The sequence below is a fragment of the Thalassophryne amazonica genome, chromosome 18, assembly GCF_902500255.1.
Source record: "Thalassophryne amazonica chromosome 18, fThaAma1.1, whole genome shotgun sequence".
Classification (NCBI taxonomy): domain Eukaryota; kingdom Metazoa; phylum Chordata; class Actinopteri; order Batrachoidiformes; family Batrachoididae; genus Thalassophryne; species Thalassophryne amazonica.
In genome coordinates this window covers 51,639,173-51,656,834 of record NC_047120.1, presented here as the reverse complement: position 1 = coordinate 51,656,834, position 17,662 = coordinate 51,639,173, and the positions used below count along the sequence as shown (strand labels likewise).

Sequence of the window (17,662 nt, the reverse complement as noted above, 5' to 3'; positions counted from 1 at the left end):
GATAATCTGACAAAACTGTATTCTGCTGCCTTATCCCTTTTCCTAATTATTTGCCTTTTTTTTAATCTTAGGAAGAGGCTTTTATTTTCAGACAGAAATGTGACAGGTGTACATAGCCAGTGTAAAATTGTTCCTATTTCCATGTCAGTGTTAGGTCTCTTTTTTTTTCCTTCTTTATAAATGTAGGCGACATTTCATTTCTGCATCCAGTGTTTCGATGGACCTTTTTAGGCCATGAGATTTGACCTCCAGTAAATACGCACAACGTTTCAGTTGTTTTTACAGAAAAGTGCTTGTGCAGTGCATTTAGAAAACAGTCGGGTCCTTTTACTTGATCACATTTTATGTTGCTGTGTTACGCTAAAATTGTTCATGTTTTCTCCCTCATCAAACAGCCAGTACCTCAGAACGATTAAGCTAAACAGGATTTTTAAAATTATTTTATTTTCATGTATTTATTAAAAGATGTAAAACTGGAAGGTGTGTGAATGCACGGTTTACAAGCTACAGTCAGATTTTATGGCAGTGTTCATTGTGTGTGTACATGATTTCATTCCGCTGGTGTCAGTGATTCTAAACACATGGATGTGATGCACAGTAGCAGTCACTTTATTATTATTATTTTTTTTTTTTGTTTGGTGCTGATGTAAATCTATCCTCATGATCGGCTGGGGTACTTGATGAAATCCTTGAGACTGTTTAAAGGATGGTTTGGGGACCTCTAGTATTGCAGTTTGACAGGAAACAAGTGAAGATAATCTAGTAAGAAAGCATTGCCTTGCAACCGACTTGCAGCGCGTTTGTTCATGACAACTTATTTTAATGTTGCTCATTTCTGAACCTTTCTACTGTATAGGAATTGTTCAAGCCTTTCACATTTTATGAATCACTCCAGTCATTATGTTGTTAATTTGAACAGTGTTTCTGTCATTTTATGTTTGCTTGAATTAGATCCACTGTCCTGGAAATGGGTCAATGAAATGAAGCAGAGAAAACCATCAAAACTGGGCAGCTTGTGCCAAAACATTACAACTGTGGGCATGTTGAACACAGACTATACATTCCCCTATCCCACAACTTCACGTTAGGTACTGCTTCTTGACAATACTACCAGAAAACCATTTCAACCAATGTACTGTATATTCCATAAGATGCTTGTTATTTATTTGTAAGTATTTATTTATTTATTTGGTTTGTGGATTTGAATGCATATTTATGCATACCTACTGTATACTCTATGCTTCTGAGCCTTATGTGAAGGCTGTATTGTTACTCAAACTTAGCTAAAATATACTTCTCTGTCCTGATGTTGCCTTGACTTTTCTTTCTAGTTTGTGTTGAAAATAGCACTTTCTGTTTTTCCTGTTTGGCATGTATTTTTTTTTTTTTTTTTACTTATGCAAGAACACACCCCTGTTCCATCCCAAAGTGAAGGTGAGCCACTAGGGGGAGCATTAACCTAGACATTTGTAGAATTTCAGCTATTCAAGATTTGTCTTTCTGAAAGATTATGTTGAGGTTTCTAAGCACACAGGAAGAACATGTAACTTTTTTAAGTAAAAAAAAAAAAAAAAGCATCGTAAATACATTAAAAGTTAACTAGCTTTAAAATGTTTATTACCATCCTACAAAAAGCATCTAAAATATACAAAACCAGTTACATAAAAAATTCAAGTTTTGCGAAGGCATTTGAAAGTTCTTAGCTGAATTTGTCTCGTTGCATGTCCTCATTTCATAAGGTCTCAGTATCTCCTCTGGCGTGGAGAGAATATGGTGTTGGGGTTGCTGTCTCGTTCTCTCTCCTTCTCCCGCTCCTTCTGGCTGTTAGGAGACAGGGCCTCCTCCAGTTTCTTTTCACTTTTGAAGAGATCTCGTCCCGTACGCATTATGTGCTCCTCAATTTTGCGATGGCGCTTCATGTCCGACAGTACTTTATCTAGCCGGGCTTCCCTTTTCACAGAGGAGCGAGCTGAAGACCCTAAAATCGGAGAGGAGAAAAAAAAAATATCACTATCCAAAATTTTCAGATGATAGAAAAATACCATTAAAACAAAATCTCATATTGCTGTTTTAAATCCCAAAAGCTGCAGGCAACCACACCTGGTGTTCTGCGTCTGTTGATGAAGGCATTTTTTGGAGTGGCTTGCATTTGTTCCTCATCAAAATCAAACTCCGTTGGAGTTGGAGGCCTGTTTTAAAAAATAATTTTCATGATAACACTGAGGCTTCACAAATGAACAATGTGAAAACACAAGAATAAAGACACTCACTTGCGTTCTCTCTCCTCCCACTCCCGTTGTTTTGCTGCCTCTTCCTCATCATCTTTTTCGGGCGAGGAAGTTTGTTCGGGTGTAGGGGGCCTCCGAGGAAGAGGCACAAAGTTCAATTCCAGCATCTCCCCTTTCGCAAGGAGTTCATAAAGTCTTTTGATCTCAGCAGGAGGGGGCATCCAGTTTTTGGGATCTTCCATTTCCTCGTCGCTGTATGCAATCTCCCAGTCGTTGTCCACTTCTTCAACCTGCTTGGTCTCTCTGTCGTCTGTCTGGGCGTCTGCCTGAGGTTCATCCTTTTGTGCTTCTTCATCATCTGCATCAGAGTCATCCTCTGAGAAAGAAAAAAAAAATAAGCAAACATAGATAGTTTAATAAATGCTGAAGTTAAAACAAGTTTAACATTCTATTCTTCAGTTACCTGTTTGGTCTAATTTTTCAGAAAATAGTAAAACATGCCTGTTATGATTTCCTTGAGCTGAAAATCCCACTTACACAGGAATGAAGGCCCTTGTGTGACCAGAAAATCAGGGAAGATGCCACAGGATGCTGAAGGAAGGCACAGTGCATGCCTAGGTTATACAAGGAATGCTCAGTGGAAGCACACTGGATGCCATGAATTTTGAGCATGTTCAAAATAAATGCAGAAGGGAGGCAGAGATGACACCATGGTTGGCAAGCGGACGCCGAATCAGGGTGATTCTTAGACTACGGGCACTTATGTCCTTTGATCATATTGTATGAAAAACAGAAAAAAGGGGAAATTTCACACTTTTATAGTTATCTTTACAATGAAAGTGTTTTAAGAAATTTGTTCTAGTAGTCTATGATGACTTTTTCACCTTTTTTCAGCATCATTATATGCAAATATTGCCGTTTTGTGCTTGTCCCACACCCAGACTTTTGATCTTCAATGATAAAAATGGTAAAAAAAAATGTTTTTTTCTAATGTTTTAAAATTTCTCTGAATAAAATATCAGTAAAATAATCAAAACATAATTGGGGTATTCAATGTCATACAACTGTTGTGATTTTTTTTTAAACAAAATGTAGTTGTCCCACACTATTGCCGTAATTTCCACCACAACACTGTAATGTCCGTTTAAACAGTTTGTATGAAAGATTGTTTGGGTAGTTTCTATGGAGATAAACAGTGACATCAGAGCACATGTATATAGCGCCAAAAAAAGTTGCCCCAAGGCGCTTTATATTGTAAGGCAATGGTGTGGTGGAGATTACAAGGCCAATAGTGCCCGTAGTTAAGAATCACCCATGAACGCACAATGATCAGGGCTGTTTGCTGTGATTTTTATGAATAAAGTTCAGGTGGACAAGTGGTTACTGTGCTTGGTGTCAGTGTGGAAGGTTGCCGGTTTAAAAACCACACCCCTGCCACATTTCGTCAGATGTGAGTGACTTGAGTGTCAGAGCGCAGCACTATAATGCAGCACAGATCCACAGCAGGCATTTTTTCTGTACTCTTCAGCACCTTGGAGCCTGAGGCTCGTGTCTAAATAATGGTCACAATTCTGTATCTTAATCAGATGGGATGTTTCTTCTTTGACATCGAGGAAAAGAGTGATGGAAAAGCTCTTCCTCTGCATACATACACATTTATATGTTGGAGTGGCAATACGCCAAACCGTTGGTTCAATAAAGTAAATACACGAGCATATACGCCCAACCACAACCGACCAATGAGCGCGCTTGTAAGTTCACTTCCGGTTTCAACGCGGGGAGGATATTTTCTCGCCGGCTGCTGGAGGGGTCCCAGCCCACGGAGGGGCTGTGATTTAAAGCGGATCTGTTTGGTTCATCACACCCAGGGAACTGTGTCAAACTAACACCATCTTAACTGCAACAAGCTGCATTTTGTTCATAAAAACTGTTTTGTCATCGTTAACATGCTTCGATTCAAAATGCTTATGACGTTTGTCTGCTTTCATCCATTGCTATTTTTTTCACAGTAATTAAAGACGGCGCCGTTAAATGTGTCAAACATACAGTAGTGTTCAGAATAATAGTAGTGCTATGTGACTAAAAAGATTAAACCAGGTTTTGAGTATATTTCTTATTGTTACATGGGAAACAAGGTACCGGTAGAGTCTCACAAATCCAACAAGACCAAGCATTCATGATATGCACACTCTTAAGGCTATGAAATTGGGTTATTAGTAAAAAAAAGTAGAAAAGGTTGTGTTCACAATAATAGCAGTGTGGCATTCAGTCAGTGAGTTTGTCAATTTTGTGGAACAAACCGGTGTGAATCAGGTGTCCCCTATTTAAGGATGAAGCCAGCACCTGTTGAACATGCTTTTCTCTTTGAAAGCCTGAGGGAAATGGGACGTTCAAGACATTGTTCAGAAGAACAGCGTAGTTTGAGTAAAAAGTTGACTGGAGAGGGGAAAACTTATACGCAGGTGCAAAAAATGATAGGCTGTTCATTCTACAATGATCTCCAATGCTTTAAAATGGACAAAAAACCAGAGACGTGTGGAAGAAAACAGAAATCAACCATCAAAATGAATAGAAGAATAACCAGAATAGCAAAGGCTCACCCATTGATCAGCTCCAGGATGATCAAAGAGTTACCTGTAAGTGCTGTGACAGTTAGAAGATGCCTGTGTGAAGCTAATTTATTTGCAAGAATCCCCCACAAAGTCCCTCTGTTAAATAAAAGACATGCAGAAGAGGTTACAATTTGCCAAAGAACACATCAACTGGCCTAACGAGAAATGGAGGAATATTTTGTGGACTGAGGAGAGTAAAATTGTTCTTTTTGGGTCCAAGGGCCGCAAACAGTTTGTGAGACGACCCCCAAACTCTGAATTCAAGCCACAGTTGACAGTGAAGACAGTGAAGCATGGTGGTGCAAGCATCATGATATGTGCATGTTTCTCCTACTATGGTGTTGGGCCTATATATCGCATACCAGCTATCATGGATCAGTTTGGATATGTCAAAATACTTGAAGAGGTCATGTTGCCTTATGCTGAAGAGGACATGCCCTTGAAATGGGTGTTTCAACAAGACAATGACCCCAAGCAAACTAGTAAACCAGCAAAATCTTGGTTCCAAACCAACAAAATTAATGCCTCGTAGATGTGAAGAAATCATGAAAAACTGTGGTTATACAACTAAATACTAGTTTAGTGATTCACAGGATTGCTAAAAGAGCAGTTTGAACATAATAGTTTTGAGTTTGTAGCGTCAACAGAAGATGCTACTATTATTGTGAACACCCCCTTTGCTACTTTTTTTAACTAATAGCCCAATTTCATAGCCTTAACAGTGTGCATATCATGAATGCTTGGTCTTGTTGGATTTGTGAGAATCTACTGGTACCTTGTTTCCCATGTAACAAGAAATATACTCAAAACCTGGATTAATCTTTTTAGTCACATAGCACTACTATTATTTTGAACACTACTGTACGCCACTTTTCACACCGCAATAAAGCCTTAAAAAAGTGGTGTAAAAACGTAGTTTAGCTGCACAAAACGTGTCAAATACACATTCACGGTTGGGCGAATAAGGTAAGGCATTATATTTATCTGCCCAACGAATGGGCGTGTAATGTTCAATGTATGACTTATTTGCCCAATGGTTGGGCGAATAGCCTTTGTCTTTTTATATAGCCAGTTGCATATGGTCACAAAGCAGAAACCAGTGTCACCAAAAAAATGCTCAGGGATCTATTAGGAAACATAAGCACCACTGAATGGATGCTTAAAGAAGGCCAGTGGTTGACAAAGTGTGGCACAGAGGAAGTACAAAGGAAGTTCAATGGATGCACAAGATGCTATGGTTGCCGGGGGGCACACAGAGGATGCTCTGAACACATAGAATGCCAAGAAATCTGCTCTTTACAATGTTGAAACAACACACAAGCGATGTTGGAGCACTTAAACAAAAAGGTGTTCTTGCATCCCTTGTGCATCCAAAACAATTTGCCAGGACACACAAGGGACTCTCAAAGGATGCTGTCCTATGTAAAGGACCCTGAAGATGACTTGAAAGGAAGTGATCAAAAACTCAAAGTGACAAGCAGAAAATGGTTGCTTATGAGAGGCTCTAAATGGCAGTTTTTAAAATTTGTGTTAATACAGCAAACTGAAACGTCAGCTACAGTAATTATTTCAATACCACCATCCACACTAGTATTTTAATATCGCACTAAATCAGTGTAGAAGTAGTGGCTCATGGGCCACTGAGAAAAGTTGGATAAATTGGCTGATACACTGAAAATTCCTTCCCGTTTTGAACTTACTACAGTTTAGGAATATCCTGACAAGTGTTACAGCAATCAAAGCAACCTGAATCCAGTAAAAAATGCTAAAATATCCTTGGCCAAATGAGCATAAAAATAAAAAATAAGTCAAGGTTAGCCATCTTTGAACTTGCCCAAGGTCTTTGTCCCAAGAATGCTCCCTGTGAATTTGAAGACCCCGACAGGACTGGACTTATGCTCAGCACGAACGGACGGACAGGCCTCAGGTAAAAATCAGTCTGTGTGCTATCAACTATGACCGATATGTAGAAACTTTGCAAAAGTTGTGCGCACAGTTGAAGCAGGTTCTTCCTGGAAAACACAACTCTTCAGCATGATGATGTTCGTCCAGACCCAAGTCAACAAGCGGATTATAGTAGCTTCAATCTTACCACACCCGCTGTACAGGTCAGATCTTGCACCCTCTGAAGTTTCCCTTTTTGCCCAAACTGAAAGAACACTAGAAGGGACAAGTTACACTAATTACAAAGAGGTGTAAGCAGCTGAGCTGCTTGGTGCCACATGAAGAGATACCCCATTTTTTTTCAACCACGAGATGAAAAAATTTGTCTAGCATTGGCATAAGTGTATAGAAAAGGAAAGGTGACTACATAAAAAGTAATGACTGTCTGACGGAGAACATTCCAAGCTTTAAGCAGGTAAGAGGTTCATGTGAGTATCTTGCGTGTTATTGAAACCGCGTAGAAGACAATCTTTGTAAAGACTTTGTAAAGACTGCTTCTGCAGTCCCAGCAGAAGACTGCCCCTCCCTGAGCCTGGTTCTGCTGGAGGCTTCTTCCTGTTAAAAGGGAGTTTTTCCTTCCCACTGTCGCCAAGTGCTTGCTCACAGGGGGTCGTTTTGACCGTTGGGGTTTTTCCGTAATTATTGTATGGCTTTGCCTTACAATATAAAGCGCCTTGGGGAAACTGTTTATTGTGATTTGGCGCTATATAAATAAAATTGATTTGATTTGATTTAAATTCGCTTTTAGCATGAAACGCCTCATGACCCCTCAGATTTTTGGTGTGGGTCACTGACCGCCAGTTGTCATTCGAGAGGTGTCACTGCTGACAACTGAGTTTCTCTCATGAATAAAGTTGCTTTCTCTAGGTCTGCATGGATGGAGTTACCTGCTGGATCCTTGGAGGTCGTGTCCTCTGCGGTGACAGCTGTCATGTCAGTGTCCTGTTGCTCAGTGTTATCCTGTGCAGATTTGTCCCTCACACCCAAAGCCTGTAAGCCCTCTGTCAGGGCACAGTCTGTCGTCACAGCCTGCATCTTAAACAGGTACTACAGCAACACACAGGGAAGTAACTGTACAAACTCCTAATAAAATGAGTAACCACCTGCTTACGTGTCACATTAAAGATACATCTTAACTGTTGATGTTAGCCTAGCATTACCTTTCAACTTTTATAAAGGGGGGGAATCCTGCTAGCTAATGTCAGGCCTAGCCACCTGCTAACATGCTAGCTGAGAAAAATACATTTAACTGTCTATGCCGAGGGTCGGGTTTATCGTAGATCTGTTGTATCGTCGGATTCGGTCAGGTTATGCTCCCCGCTGAATAAAATCACCAAAACGCTCCATGAGACTTCAGATCATCGATGACAAAATGTAAACATAGCGCCATTTTGGACAATCCGCCTGCTTTCCGCTCGTTTACGTTTTCCCGCTGTGGATGCGTGTATCGTAATCCGTGACTGAAGCGCCCCCTGCTGCTCATGTGTATGTTGTACAGATTTGTGTCACCATGACTTCCTGCGCAGATCTGTATAACGTTGAGCTAGCCATTGTATGTTGTATCGTTTAATTTGAAAAAAAAAACATGTTACATGTATTTATATAAGTATACATCTGTTTTTATACGATATTTGATACACGAGTTTTCCATTTTATGTCATTTTTAACATATGATGACGTAAAACGCGCTAGTGTTGGAACGAGCCGTGATTGGATAATTGTGGTTTCCGGTCGCTGCGCTCAACATTTGAAAAGTGTTTCGTTAGAACTCTGGTTCCTTCCTGCCTGTTGTTTAAATGTCGTTTTTGTAATGAAGCAGACAGCAAAACACCGCGTTTAAGACGACAAAAGTGACTTTAGTGGGAGTTTAGAGGAAGCTCTGGTAAGTTCTAAGAAAATAGTTGTTTACTTTGTCAGTGCGTAAATTTGGAGCGGGAAACTATAGTTAGATAAGGCTAGCTGTTAGCTGGTGGAATTAACACTTATGTTTCCTCATTTACTGCCAATTTGTGAAATATATTTTAACTATTAATTTCTTCAGGTACATTCCCAGCTCCAGAAATGGCTCAGCGTGTAACGGCAGCAGATGGAGGAAGCAAGAAGACGTCCAGGGTTCGAGTAGCGGTTCGTCTGCGGCCCTACATTGGCAAACAGGATGAGAAAGGCGAAGGGCCGTGTGTTCGAGGCCTGGACTCCCAGAACCTGGAGATAATCAACTGGAGGAATGCTACAGAAACCGTCAAATACCAGTAAGTTTCTTTTCTCTTACTTGTATGGTGTAATTTCAGCAACTGAACCTAAAAACTAGTTCTCTTTGTTTTAGTTTTGATGTTTTCCACGGAGAACAAACTTCTCAGCAAGAGGTTTTCCTCTCATCGGTGAAACCCATTCTGCCTCACATTTTAAGGGGGCAAAACGCCAGTGTGTTTGCATACGGGCCAACAGGAGCTGGTACGTCGCAGCAATATTAACTCTTGTTAACTTGTTTGAATCTGCAAATTAGTTACGCTATAACGAGCGCTTGATTTGTATAGTGTTTTCAAGGTTACAGGTTTAAGTATTTTACAAATAAAAGAATAAGGAAAACAGGCTACCAAACACACTCAAGCCTAAAACATTTGAAATAACTAAAATACACCACCAGGCAGGAGATTGGCCCAAAAAACAGGAATCAACACAATGAAAGACAAAACCTGGACCAAAGAACAGGAACAAACACTATGAAACACAACCATTTCAACATCAATTTATTGTTCAATCAGTCAACATTTATTTATAAAGCGCTTTACAGCACCGACTGGTGTCCAAAGTGCTTAACATTAAAAACACAAATTCACAAAAATAAAACACATATAGAATAAAATTTTAAAACAGCACATTAAAAAAGTCACCTCCCCACTAAGTGTTAAAAGCCAGTTTAAATAAGTCTTTAACTTAGATTTAAAAAGTGATAGGTCAGGAATAGTATGTAACTCAGGAGGTAGCTCGTTCCACAGTCTGGGGTCAGCTACCGCAAAAGCATGATCACCCCAGCGTTTATATAAGGTCGTATCTTGACCTTGGAACATCTAAGTAAAGCTGGCCAGACGCCCTTAATGTCCTACTGTAGGTGTGCAAAGTTAAAATTTCAGACAAGTAGGGAGATGCAAGGCCATAAATAGCTTTAAAAAGAAATATTAAAATTTTAAAATCAATTCTAAAACGAACTGGAAGCCAGTGGAGTGAGTACAGGACGAGCAGCAGCATTCTGCACCAATTGGAGACGTGAGAAGAGACGAGTGATTAATGCCCGAATAAATTGCATTATAATAATCAGGTCTGGAGCTGATGAAAGCATGAATGGCTGTCTCAAGATCACGTCTACTGAGAAAGTGCTTTATTTTAGCCAAAAGGCGAAGTTAGAAAAAACTAGTTTTGACAACAGTTTATCTGTTGATCAAACCTCAAACAGCTGTCAAATATCACTCCCAAATTCTTGACAGCTGGTTTTACATAGTTAGCCAAAGCACCAAAATTTGGTGTTACCACATTTGGTATGCCAGAGCGCTCAAACTCCATGATCTCAGTTTTACCATCATTCAGGTAAAGGAAGTTTTGGGACAGTCACTGCTTTACATTGCGAATACAATTAAATAATGATGACAAAGCATCACTCCCATTAGTCCTCAGGCAAATAGATTTGCAGATCATCTGCATAACAATGAAAGGACAGATTGTGCTGGGTTATAATTGACCCCAATGGCAGAATGTACAAAGAAAATGGAATCGGCCCAAGGACAGAACCCTGCGGCACACCACAAGACAGATGAGCAGCTGATGAGGAGAGGTCCCCAATCATGACAGAAAAGCTCCTTTCAGCCAAATATGATCTAAACCACTCAAGTGCAGTACCATGAATTCCAATAAAATGTTCTAACCGGGAAACAATTACTCTGTGATCCACAGTATCAAAGGCTGCTGTGAGGTCCAACAGAACCAGCACAGCAGGATTCCCTGCATCCACCGATAAAGTAATGTCATTATGAACTTTTAAAAGTGCTGACTCAGTGCTGTGTCACGATCTAAACCCAGATTGGAATTTTTCAAGGATGAGACTGTCTTCTAAAAATGATTGTAACTGTAAAAATACAACCTTTTCTAAAACCTTAGACAGAAATGGCAGATGAGACACAGGTCTAAAATTGGATAAAACTGATGAGTCCAGGTGAGGTTTTGTAAGAAAAGGTCGAACCACTGCATGTTTAAAAGCAGCTGGAACAGACCCTGATCTAAGACAAGCATTGATAAAAGTTAGGAGACCCGCTCCAACAGTATTAAAAACCTCCTTCAGCACCTTAGCTGGAACAACATCTAAAGGACAACTTGTAGACTTTATGTGTTTGACAACATCAGCAAGAGATGCAAAAGAAATGGGCTCAAACTGCTCAAGCACAGCAGAATGTGCACGAGGAGCAGACAACTCAATATTACAGTTCTGATCAACGTTCTGTCTGACTGATGAAACCACTGTTAATTTATTAATTTATTGTTGTAGACATTTATTCTCTCTGCAGGAGAATGTGCTGAGAATTTTCTCCACTGTGGGCTGGAAGTAGGAGAAATGATTGTGAAGCAGCACAAATCTTGTCTGAATGTTTCAGAGTGGTGGACATTGTTTAGATGGTGTGTGAAAGTTGTACCACACTGACATGTTTAAAAAAAAAAAAAAAAAAAAATCTTATCTACAGGACACATCTGAGTAATCACCAAAATCAGTGTTTGCCATCAGACAATATTTCTACAAACACAAGCTGTAAAACAATATATATTTTTTTTTTAATGGTAAAAGAAATTAAAACTATTTGAAGGAAAGTATTGGCCTTTGCCTCATCAATCCTGACAGTTTTCTTTGTTGCAAATGAGTTCCGGTGGGTTTTTTTGTTGTTGTTGTTGTTGTTTGTTTGTTTGTTTTATCACAAACTGAACCTATGGAAGATTCCTCCACTTGCTTGCTGCCTGTATACAACTGTGTGGTCACAGTGGGGGGGGCTGTAAAATGTTAACTCAAACTGATTCTTTTTCATTCAAACTATTATATGCAACTCTTAATCAGGGCTTTTCTGTCAACAGAATGATGTATTTTGTAGACTATTGTTAGGCTTTCTGAAATATTGTGAAAGGATTTTATTTTAATTGAGAATTTAAGTTTGTCTGAATTGTTGTAACACTTTCTTTTTACTGATCAAGATTTTAAATTCAGAAGTCTTTAGTATTATTTGAGGCCTTTGATCTTTTCCACAAGTTGAACCTAAAGACACTTCTGTCAGATATTCAAGAAACTTCATAAACCTTCCTTCTAACCTTCCAAATGCTGCTGTAGGTAAGACCCACACGATGCTGGGCAGTTCGGAGCAGCCAGGTGTGATTCCCAGAGCTGTTCGTGAGGTCTTCAATCTAGTCAAATCTAAGGATGATGGGTGGGACTACAGCACTGGCATGTCTTATTTGGAGATTTACAACGAGAAGGTATGAATGGCTTGCTATAATAATTTATACATCTGTGTGTTTATCATTAATAATGCAAGAAGTGAAATGGAGTACCCATAAAGCATTTCATAAATGCTTTAGTGTTTATATCACTGGATAATTTGACATTATCAAAATGTCAGTTGATCACAACAGTATAAGCATATTCAGCAACAAATGTTTCCTGGTCAGATATATAGTACATAAATAGTGTAACTTTTTATACTTGGCAGACAGTTCAATTACATATTATTATGAGAGATAGGAAGTTAGTGTAGTTTTGAGAGTAGTAGTAGTAGTCTGGCAGTTTTGGAAACCCCAACCATGTTTTTTTTTTTTAAAGCTTTTATTTCTATTTAAATTGTCTCACTTGGGTTTTATGGTACCACTAATCTGAAAGTGTTTACTTACTGCACAAAAACAATACAGACTGTGTAATTTCTTTCTACAGTGACCACAGTTCAGAAGATCTTAAATGGAAAATATGAGAGCTCCAGAATCCACCCTAATCTGAACTGTTTTAATGCTTTTCATTGATCTTGATACAGTATGTTTATATCCCACCACTTTGGTTGTTGCTGTTATATTTTATTTACTATAATAGTAATGATGCTGCATCTGCCCCTGATACTTTTTCTTAGGTTCTAGATCTCTTATCGCCCACTTCCCAAGATCTCCCAATCCGAGAGGACAAAGACAAAAACATCTTTATCCCTGGCCTCACCCACACAGCCATCTCCTCCTTCTCAGAATTCGACAGACACTTTGTCCCTGCAACACTCAACCGCACAACTGCATCCACCAAATTAAATCAGCGCTCTAGCCGCAGCCATGCTATCCTTCTCATCAAGGTTATGCATCACATCTGGTTTTGTCTGTCACCTCAGCTCTTTTGTTCTGTGGGTTTCTGTGTCAGAAGGGTTTTTTTTTTTTTTTGTGGGTTAGCTATTCTTGGTGATAAGAATCAGCATCATAAACAGGTCATGGCCTTGGTGCAGTAGGTCAGGATTTGGTAGCGGGTGCTGAAATAAAGTCTCTTGCAACACTCCCACTGGCAAGCTTTGGGCTTTCTGGGAGCAGTCTGGAAGAGGTACAAGTAGTATCTACTTTCCTTTGCTTGCATTTTAGTTTGGTGCTAGTTTCTTGCTGTGTATGAGACTTCCTGTCTCCCTTATGTCCCTTTATCTCATTTAGTGTTGCAGTGTCTTGGTTTTGTCCTCTGGTATCTACCATTAGTCTAACCTCTATTGTGGCATCTTTCCCATGGTATAGGTGGTGCGAACAGAGCACTCCCTGCCCCACAGACAACAGACAGGAAAACTGTACTTGGTTGATTTGGCGGGATCTGAAGACAACCGCCGCACCGGTAACCGGGGAATCCGTTTGAAGGAGAGCGGTGCCATTAACCTGTCCCTCTTCACCCTGAGCAAAGTAGTGGACTCGCTCAACTCTGGTACAGGTGGCCGTGTGCCGTACAGGGACAGCAAACTCACAAGACTGCTGCAGGACTCTCTGGGTGGCTCGGCACACTCTGTCATGATCACCAATATTGCACCAGAGTACATATACTACTTTGACACTTTCAGTGCGCTCAATTTTGCTGCCAAATCCAAGCTTATTGTGAATAAGCCCTTCACACGTGAAACTGTGCCTGTGCTGCAAGGTAAGTCAGAAAACTGGATTTTATTGGCATGTAGTCGGGGGCAAATGTCTGTATCATCTTTGTCAGGTGTGGGTTTTTTTTCCCCCCAATTCGTAATACTTTTCCTAAGTGGCAGTATTTATTTATTTTCTCTTCCCCCTCTTATGGCTGATCCTGCAGTGCAGTTTAGATTGATACTTTGCTAAATGCTTGAATGATTACGCCAGAGAATGTCACAAGCACTTTTGCTTGAGTGCACAGAATACCAAATGGTTACTTGCCCTTTTTTTATTATTAAATTTTATTTATTTTTTCCTGTGACTCCAGTGAAGCGGGCCAGAGTCACAGATGAAGCAGGAGTTTCTGGTGCTGAACCCCAGAAGAAAAAGCCAAAAGATGAGGAAAAACCTGAACAGAGTGCTCCTTCTCCACCTGCACATTTACAAAGGTTAATAAACTGCATGTAGATATATTAATATGACGACGGCTTAAACAAGTCATGGCCTCAAAGCAATGGACAAACATTTGATCTCCAGTTCTGAACATAAGTCTTTCTCTCCACCGCTCCCATTGGCTACAGTGGCTGTGCCTAATGGTCACTTTGGGAATGATGAGCAGTGTCTTCTTGCCATCTGTTTGTTAGTGTCTGACTTTTGTGACACTGTTTGTCTGCTTGATCCTTTGACTTCTGAGTGCACATCAAAGCCTCTGTACATGCTGGGGCCCCTTGTCCCTCAGCTCGTGACCCACTTTTTTCCTTCTTATTCTGTTTGTGTCTTCAGTCTGTCAGAACCCTCGGTGCTGGACAGGCTGATAGCTCTGGAGCAGCTAATAATGAGCTGCCAGAACAAAGACGGACTTTCCATGCTGAAAGATGTGGCCCGGTCTCGCATGGAGATCCAGGTGAGGAAAAGTACTTAAAATTGACATTATTTTATTTTTCCAACTGATGCAAAATCATTAAATCCATATATTAGATCAATCTGAATCAATGCTGCTCAATATTTAAGAAGGGCGATTAAGAAATTTTAAGCCTTGACCCAGGGAAAAGTGTGGAGATGTTTTCCATCTTTTGCATTTTGAGAAACCAACACTTCTCAACATTGCACCCAGTGAGCTAAAAATTCACACATTGTTGAAATTGGGGTTTCTCAGAATGGAAAAGTTGGAGAACCATGCCCTACTTCTGAGTCAGGCTTAAAACATCAGTCACCCCACATGTCTTGCTCTCGACTTGAGGGTCTTTTAGTTTTACTTCACAAATATTTACTGGGCCTTTAAAATTGAGACTTTTATCATAAGGCTGCCAGTTATGTTAACTGCTTAGTTGAGAACATCTAAACTAACTAGTCAGCAGGCTTTGTTGATCTACTTCTGACCAGTCTCTAATTTCCTGGTGCTGTTAATCTCGACTAGTTGCTGGTTTTGTCCCCCCCAGGAGCTGAAAGAGAAGCAAAGGGAGTTTGAGAGCAAGGCCATGCTGTTCAGTCAGATGGCAGAAGAAAATTCAAGAACTAATCAAGACAGTTTCTTGAATTCCAGCATGGCTCCTCTGCAAAGAAAAGACTCCCGTGCAGCAAAAACCACAAAGCAGCAGGCTGTGGTACAACCTCTCCAGGGTCAGTTCTAAAACTGATTTACCAAAAGTAAAACACAACATCCTTACACTGTATTCAAACTAAGAGGAGCATCCCTGACGTAACTGTTTATGCCCTCTGTATGTTAGTCACTTACTGATTGTGTCATACTGAATCATGGGTGATGAGCAGTAATGCTGCAGTGTGGGATCCTTTAAACACGGCGACTGACTGAGGGATTACTCGTATATTCACATCTCTCAGCAGTACACCTCAGACCGAGAGCCAGATAACATTACAAGTCATGTTTGGATAAGGTCACATCCATATTAAAATCTGAGATCATGTGATTTCACATAAACAGCTAAAATATGTGATTACTTGAAGTTTTAATTTACCAACATTATTCTGTTACTAGAATTTAAGGTTTGTTTTTGTCTCTGGTTAGTAGCTCAGCTCCAGCCCCTTCAACAGCTTGCAGTTGTCAGAAAACCTGTCTGTGTGAAGAAGAAAGTTTTGGACCATGTTGAGGTCAGCATCACAGCCTCGGCTGTGTTTCGCCTGTCATGTCTGCAAACATCTGATACAAGCTGACGCAGTGCATTGCCTCTATTTTTAGTCTCCAGCATGTAAACATCCTGACTGTCCCTTATGGCGTATTACCTTATTTTATGTCCAGAGAAATTTGGCTAATGTTCATGAATTAAATGTGTACTTTACATCTTTCAGGAGTTTATTCCCATATGTTTTGCTTGATTGTTAGTTTGTAATCTCAAGCAGCTCCTCCTGATCTAAACTTTCTTTCCCAGCCTCCAGATGGTAAAGAGAACAGAATTGAAAATGGCTGGGAATCCCAGCTTGATGAATCTCTTCTGGAGGAGTCCAGGCAAAAGATCCTGCAGGTTCTCAACACTGGGTCTCTCAAAGAACTGAAAGGTCTGCAGCAGATAGGCGACAAAAAGGCCAAGCTGATTCTGGGCTGGAGGGAGATCCACGGCCACTTCTCAAAGGTTGGTGGAGTAATGTACTACTCACCGGCCACCTGCCTGTTTTAAAACATCCAGTTTGACATGTAGTTTATTTTAATGCTTCACATGAACTGATATGTGGAACTTTATTCTGTAGGTGGAGGATCTGGTACAAGTTGAAGGCATGACACAAAAGAGGTTTTCCTCCTTCATGAAGGTGAAGAACCATTATTAAACGGCATTAGAGTGCTAAAGCTTTCCAGCAACATGGGGGGGGGGGGGGGGGGGGGGGGGGTTAGCGGTTTTCAAGTCCATACTTTATCCGGGTTACGTCCCTGCCATGTTCTCACATGTGCCTACTAATTTCATCAGGTAGCATTATGTGCTTAATACATTCTCACAATGTCCATCCTGTCCTAAGCAATACTGCGCTGTGCTCTTTCATTCATTCTGCAAGTTTTCTTGTCAGCATGTTCAACAACATTCAGGAAAACACTGCTCTCCTCCTAAACATGTCATTCTCTATTTAAACAGACTTGTATGCTGCATGCTTTGAAGTGAACCTTTGTATAAGGTGTGCGGTGTGGGACATGGTGATAACGTAGCAGTGTGTGATGGGTATTTAATCAGAGTCAAATCTGCAATGGATAAAAGTTTTAGAGCAGGAGTCCAGATTTGGTCTTGCATGTTGTGATAGTGTAAAACTAATGCATTCAGGCTTAAATGTTGCTTATAGCAGGAGAGTTTCTGCAGGCACAAGACTTTAAATAGGTTTGGCATTAAAGCTTAAACATATTTCTGCTTCCCCTTTAAACTATAATTAAATGGTCTTATTTGCTGCTAGCTGAATGCTAATGTTGTTCTATTTTCTTCTTTCAGGCAAACATCCTAAGTGTTGTGGGGAAGTGACTGCCTTTTTTTTGTTGTTGTAAATACAAGTTGTACTAAAGATCATGTTACTATATACTTTGCATCCTAGTTTTGTTTTTGCTTTTTTAACTGCACGGATTTTTGCATTGTATCATTACCACTGTGCTCCACTTGATGGCGCACTGTTTTTTTTTTTTTTTTTTAATTAAACGTCTTTTTGTGCCATTGGTTGTCTTTGTTTCTTTTTTGTTCTTAACAAATAAGGTAATCTTCGCATGTACCAGACAATGAACCACTAAAAAGATCCACTTAAATA

At 40.0% G+C, this 17,662-nt stretch overlaps 3 protein-coding genes across 6 annotated transcripts in view; 2 read left to right on the top strand and 1 right to left on the bottom strand.

Annotated features, from left to right (window-relative positions):
- LOC117530226 (ceramide synthase-like) overlaps positions 1-1,307 on the top strand; it is a 32,681-nt gene extending 31,374 nt beyond the window's left edge. Inside the window, exon 8 of the transcript XR_004566243.1 lies at positions 184-1,307. The gene's annotated coding sequence lies outside the window, so the exon portion shown is untranslated. The remainder of the gene's footprint in view (positions 1-183) is intronic.
- Positions 1,308-1,595: 288 nt separating this feature from the next.
- pagr1 (PAXIP1 associated glutamate-rich protein 1) lies at positions 1,596-8,213 on the bottom strand. Of its 2 annotated transcripts, none has more exons than XM_034193153.1 (5): positions 7,945-8,213; positions 7,672-7,831; positions 2,271-2,604; positions 2,101-2,189; positions 1,596-1,978 (listed from the first exon to the last, which is right to left on the bottom strand). In XM_034193153.1, the coding sequence occupies exons 2-5, from the start codon at positions 7,817-7,819 to the stop codon at positions 1,743-1,745; spliced, it is 807 nt and encodes a 268-aa protein (XP_034049044.1). In that variant the 5' UTR covers positions 7,820-7,831; positions 7,945-8,213; the 3' UTR covers positions 1,596-1,742. The 2 variants fall into 2 exon arrangements, with proteins under 2 accessions (XP_034049044.1, XP_034049043.1); XM_034193152.1 differs by having other exon boundaries at positions 7,672-7,833; positions 8,078-8,213.
- Positions 8,214-8,518: 305 nt separating this feature from the next.
- Positions 8,519-17,501, top strand: kif22 (kinesin family member 22). Of its 3 annotated transcripts, none has more exons than XM_034194468.1 (13): positions 8,519-8,666; positions 8,844-9,033; positions 9,108-9,235; positions 12,144-12,289; positions 12,931-13,140; positions 13,562-13,952; positions 14,259-14,379; positions 14,714-14,834; positions 15,370-15,550; positions 15,960-16,039; positions 16,318-16,518; positions 16,634-16,693; positions 17,356-17,501. In XM_034194468.1, exons 2-13 carry the CDS (start codon positions 8,846-8,848, stop codon positions 17,383-17,385), a joined length of 1,857 nt encoding a protein of 618 aa, XP_034050359.1. In that variant the 5' UTR covers positions 8,519-8,666; positions 8,844-8,845; the 3' UTR covers positions 17,386-17,501. The 3 variants fall into 3 exon arrangements, with proteins under 3 accessions (XP_034050359.1, XP_034050356.1, XP_034050357.1); XM_034194465.1 differs by having other exon boundaries at positions 15,957-16,039; XM_034194466.1 differs by having other exon boundaries at positions 8,525-8,666; positions 8,826-9,033; positions 15,957-16,039.
- Positions 17,502-17,662: the final 161 nt, after the last annotated feature.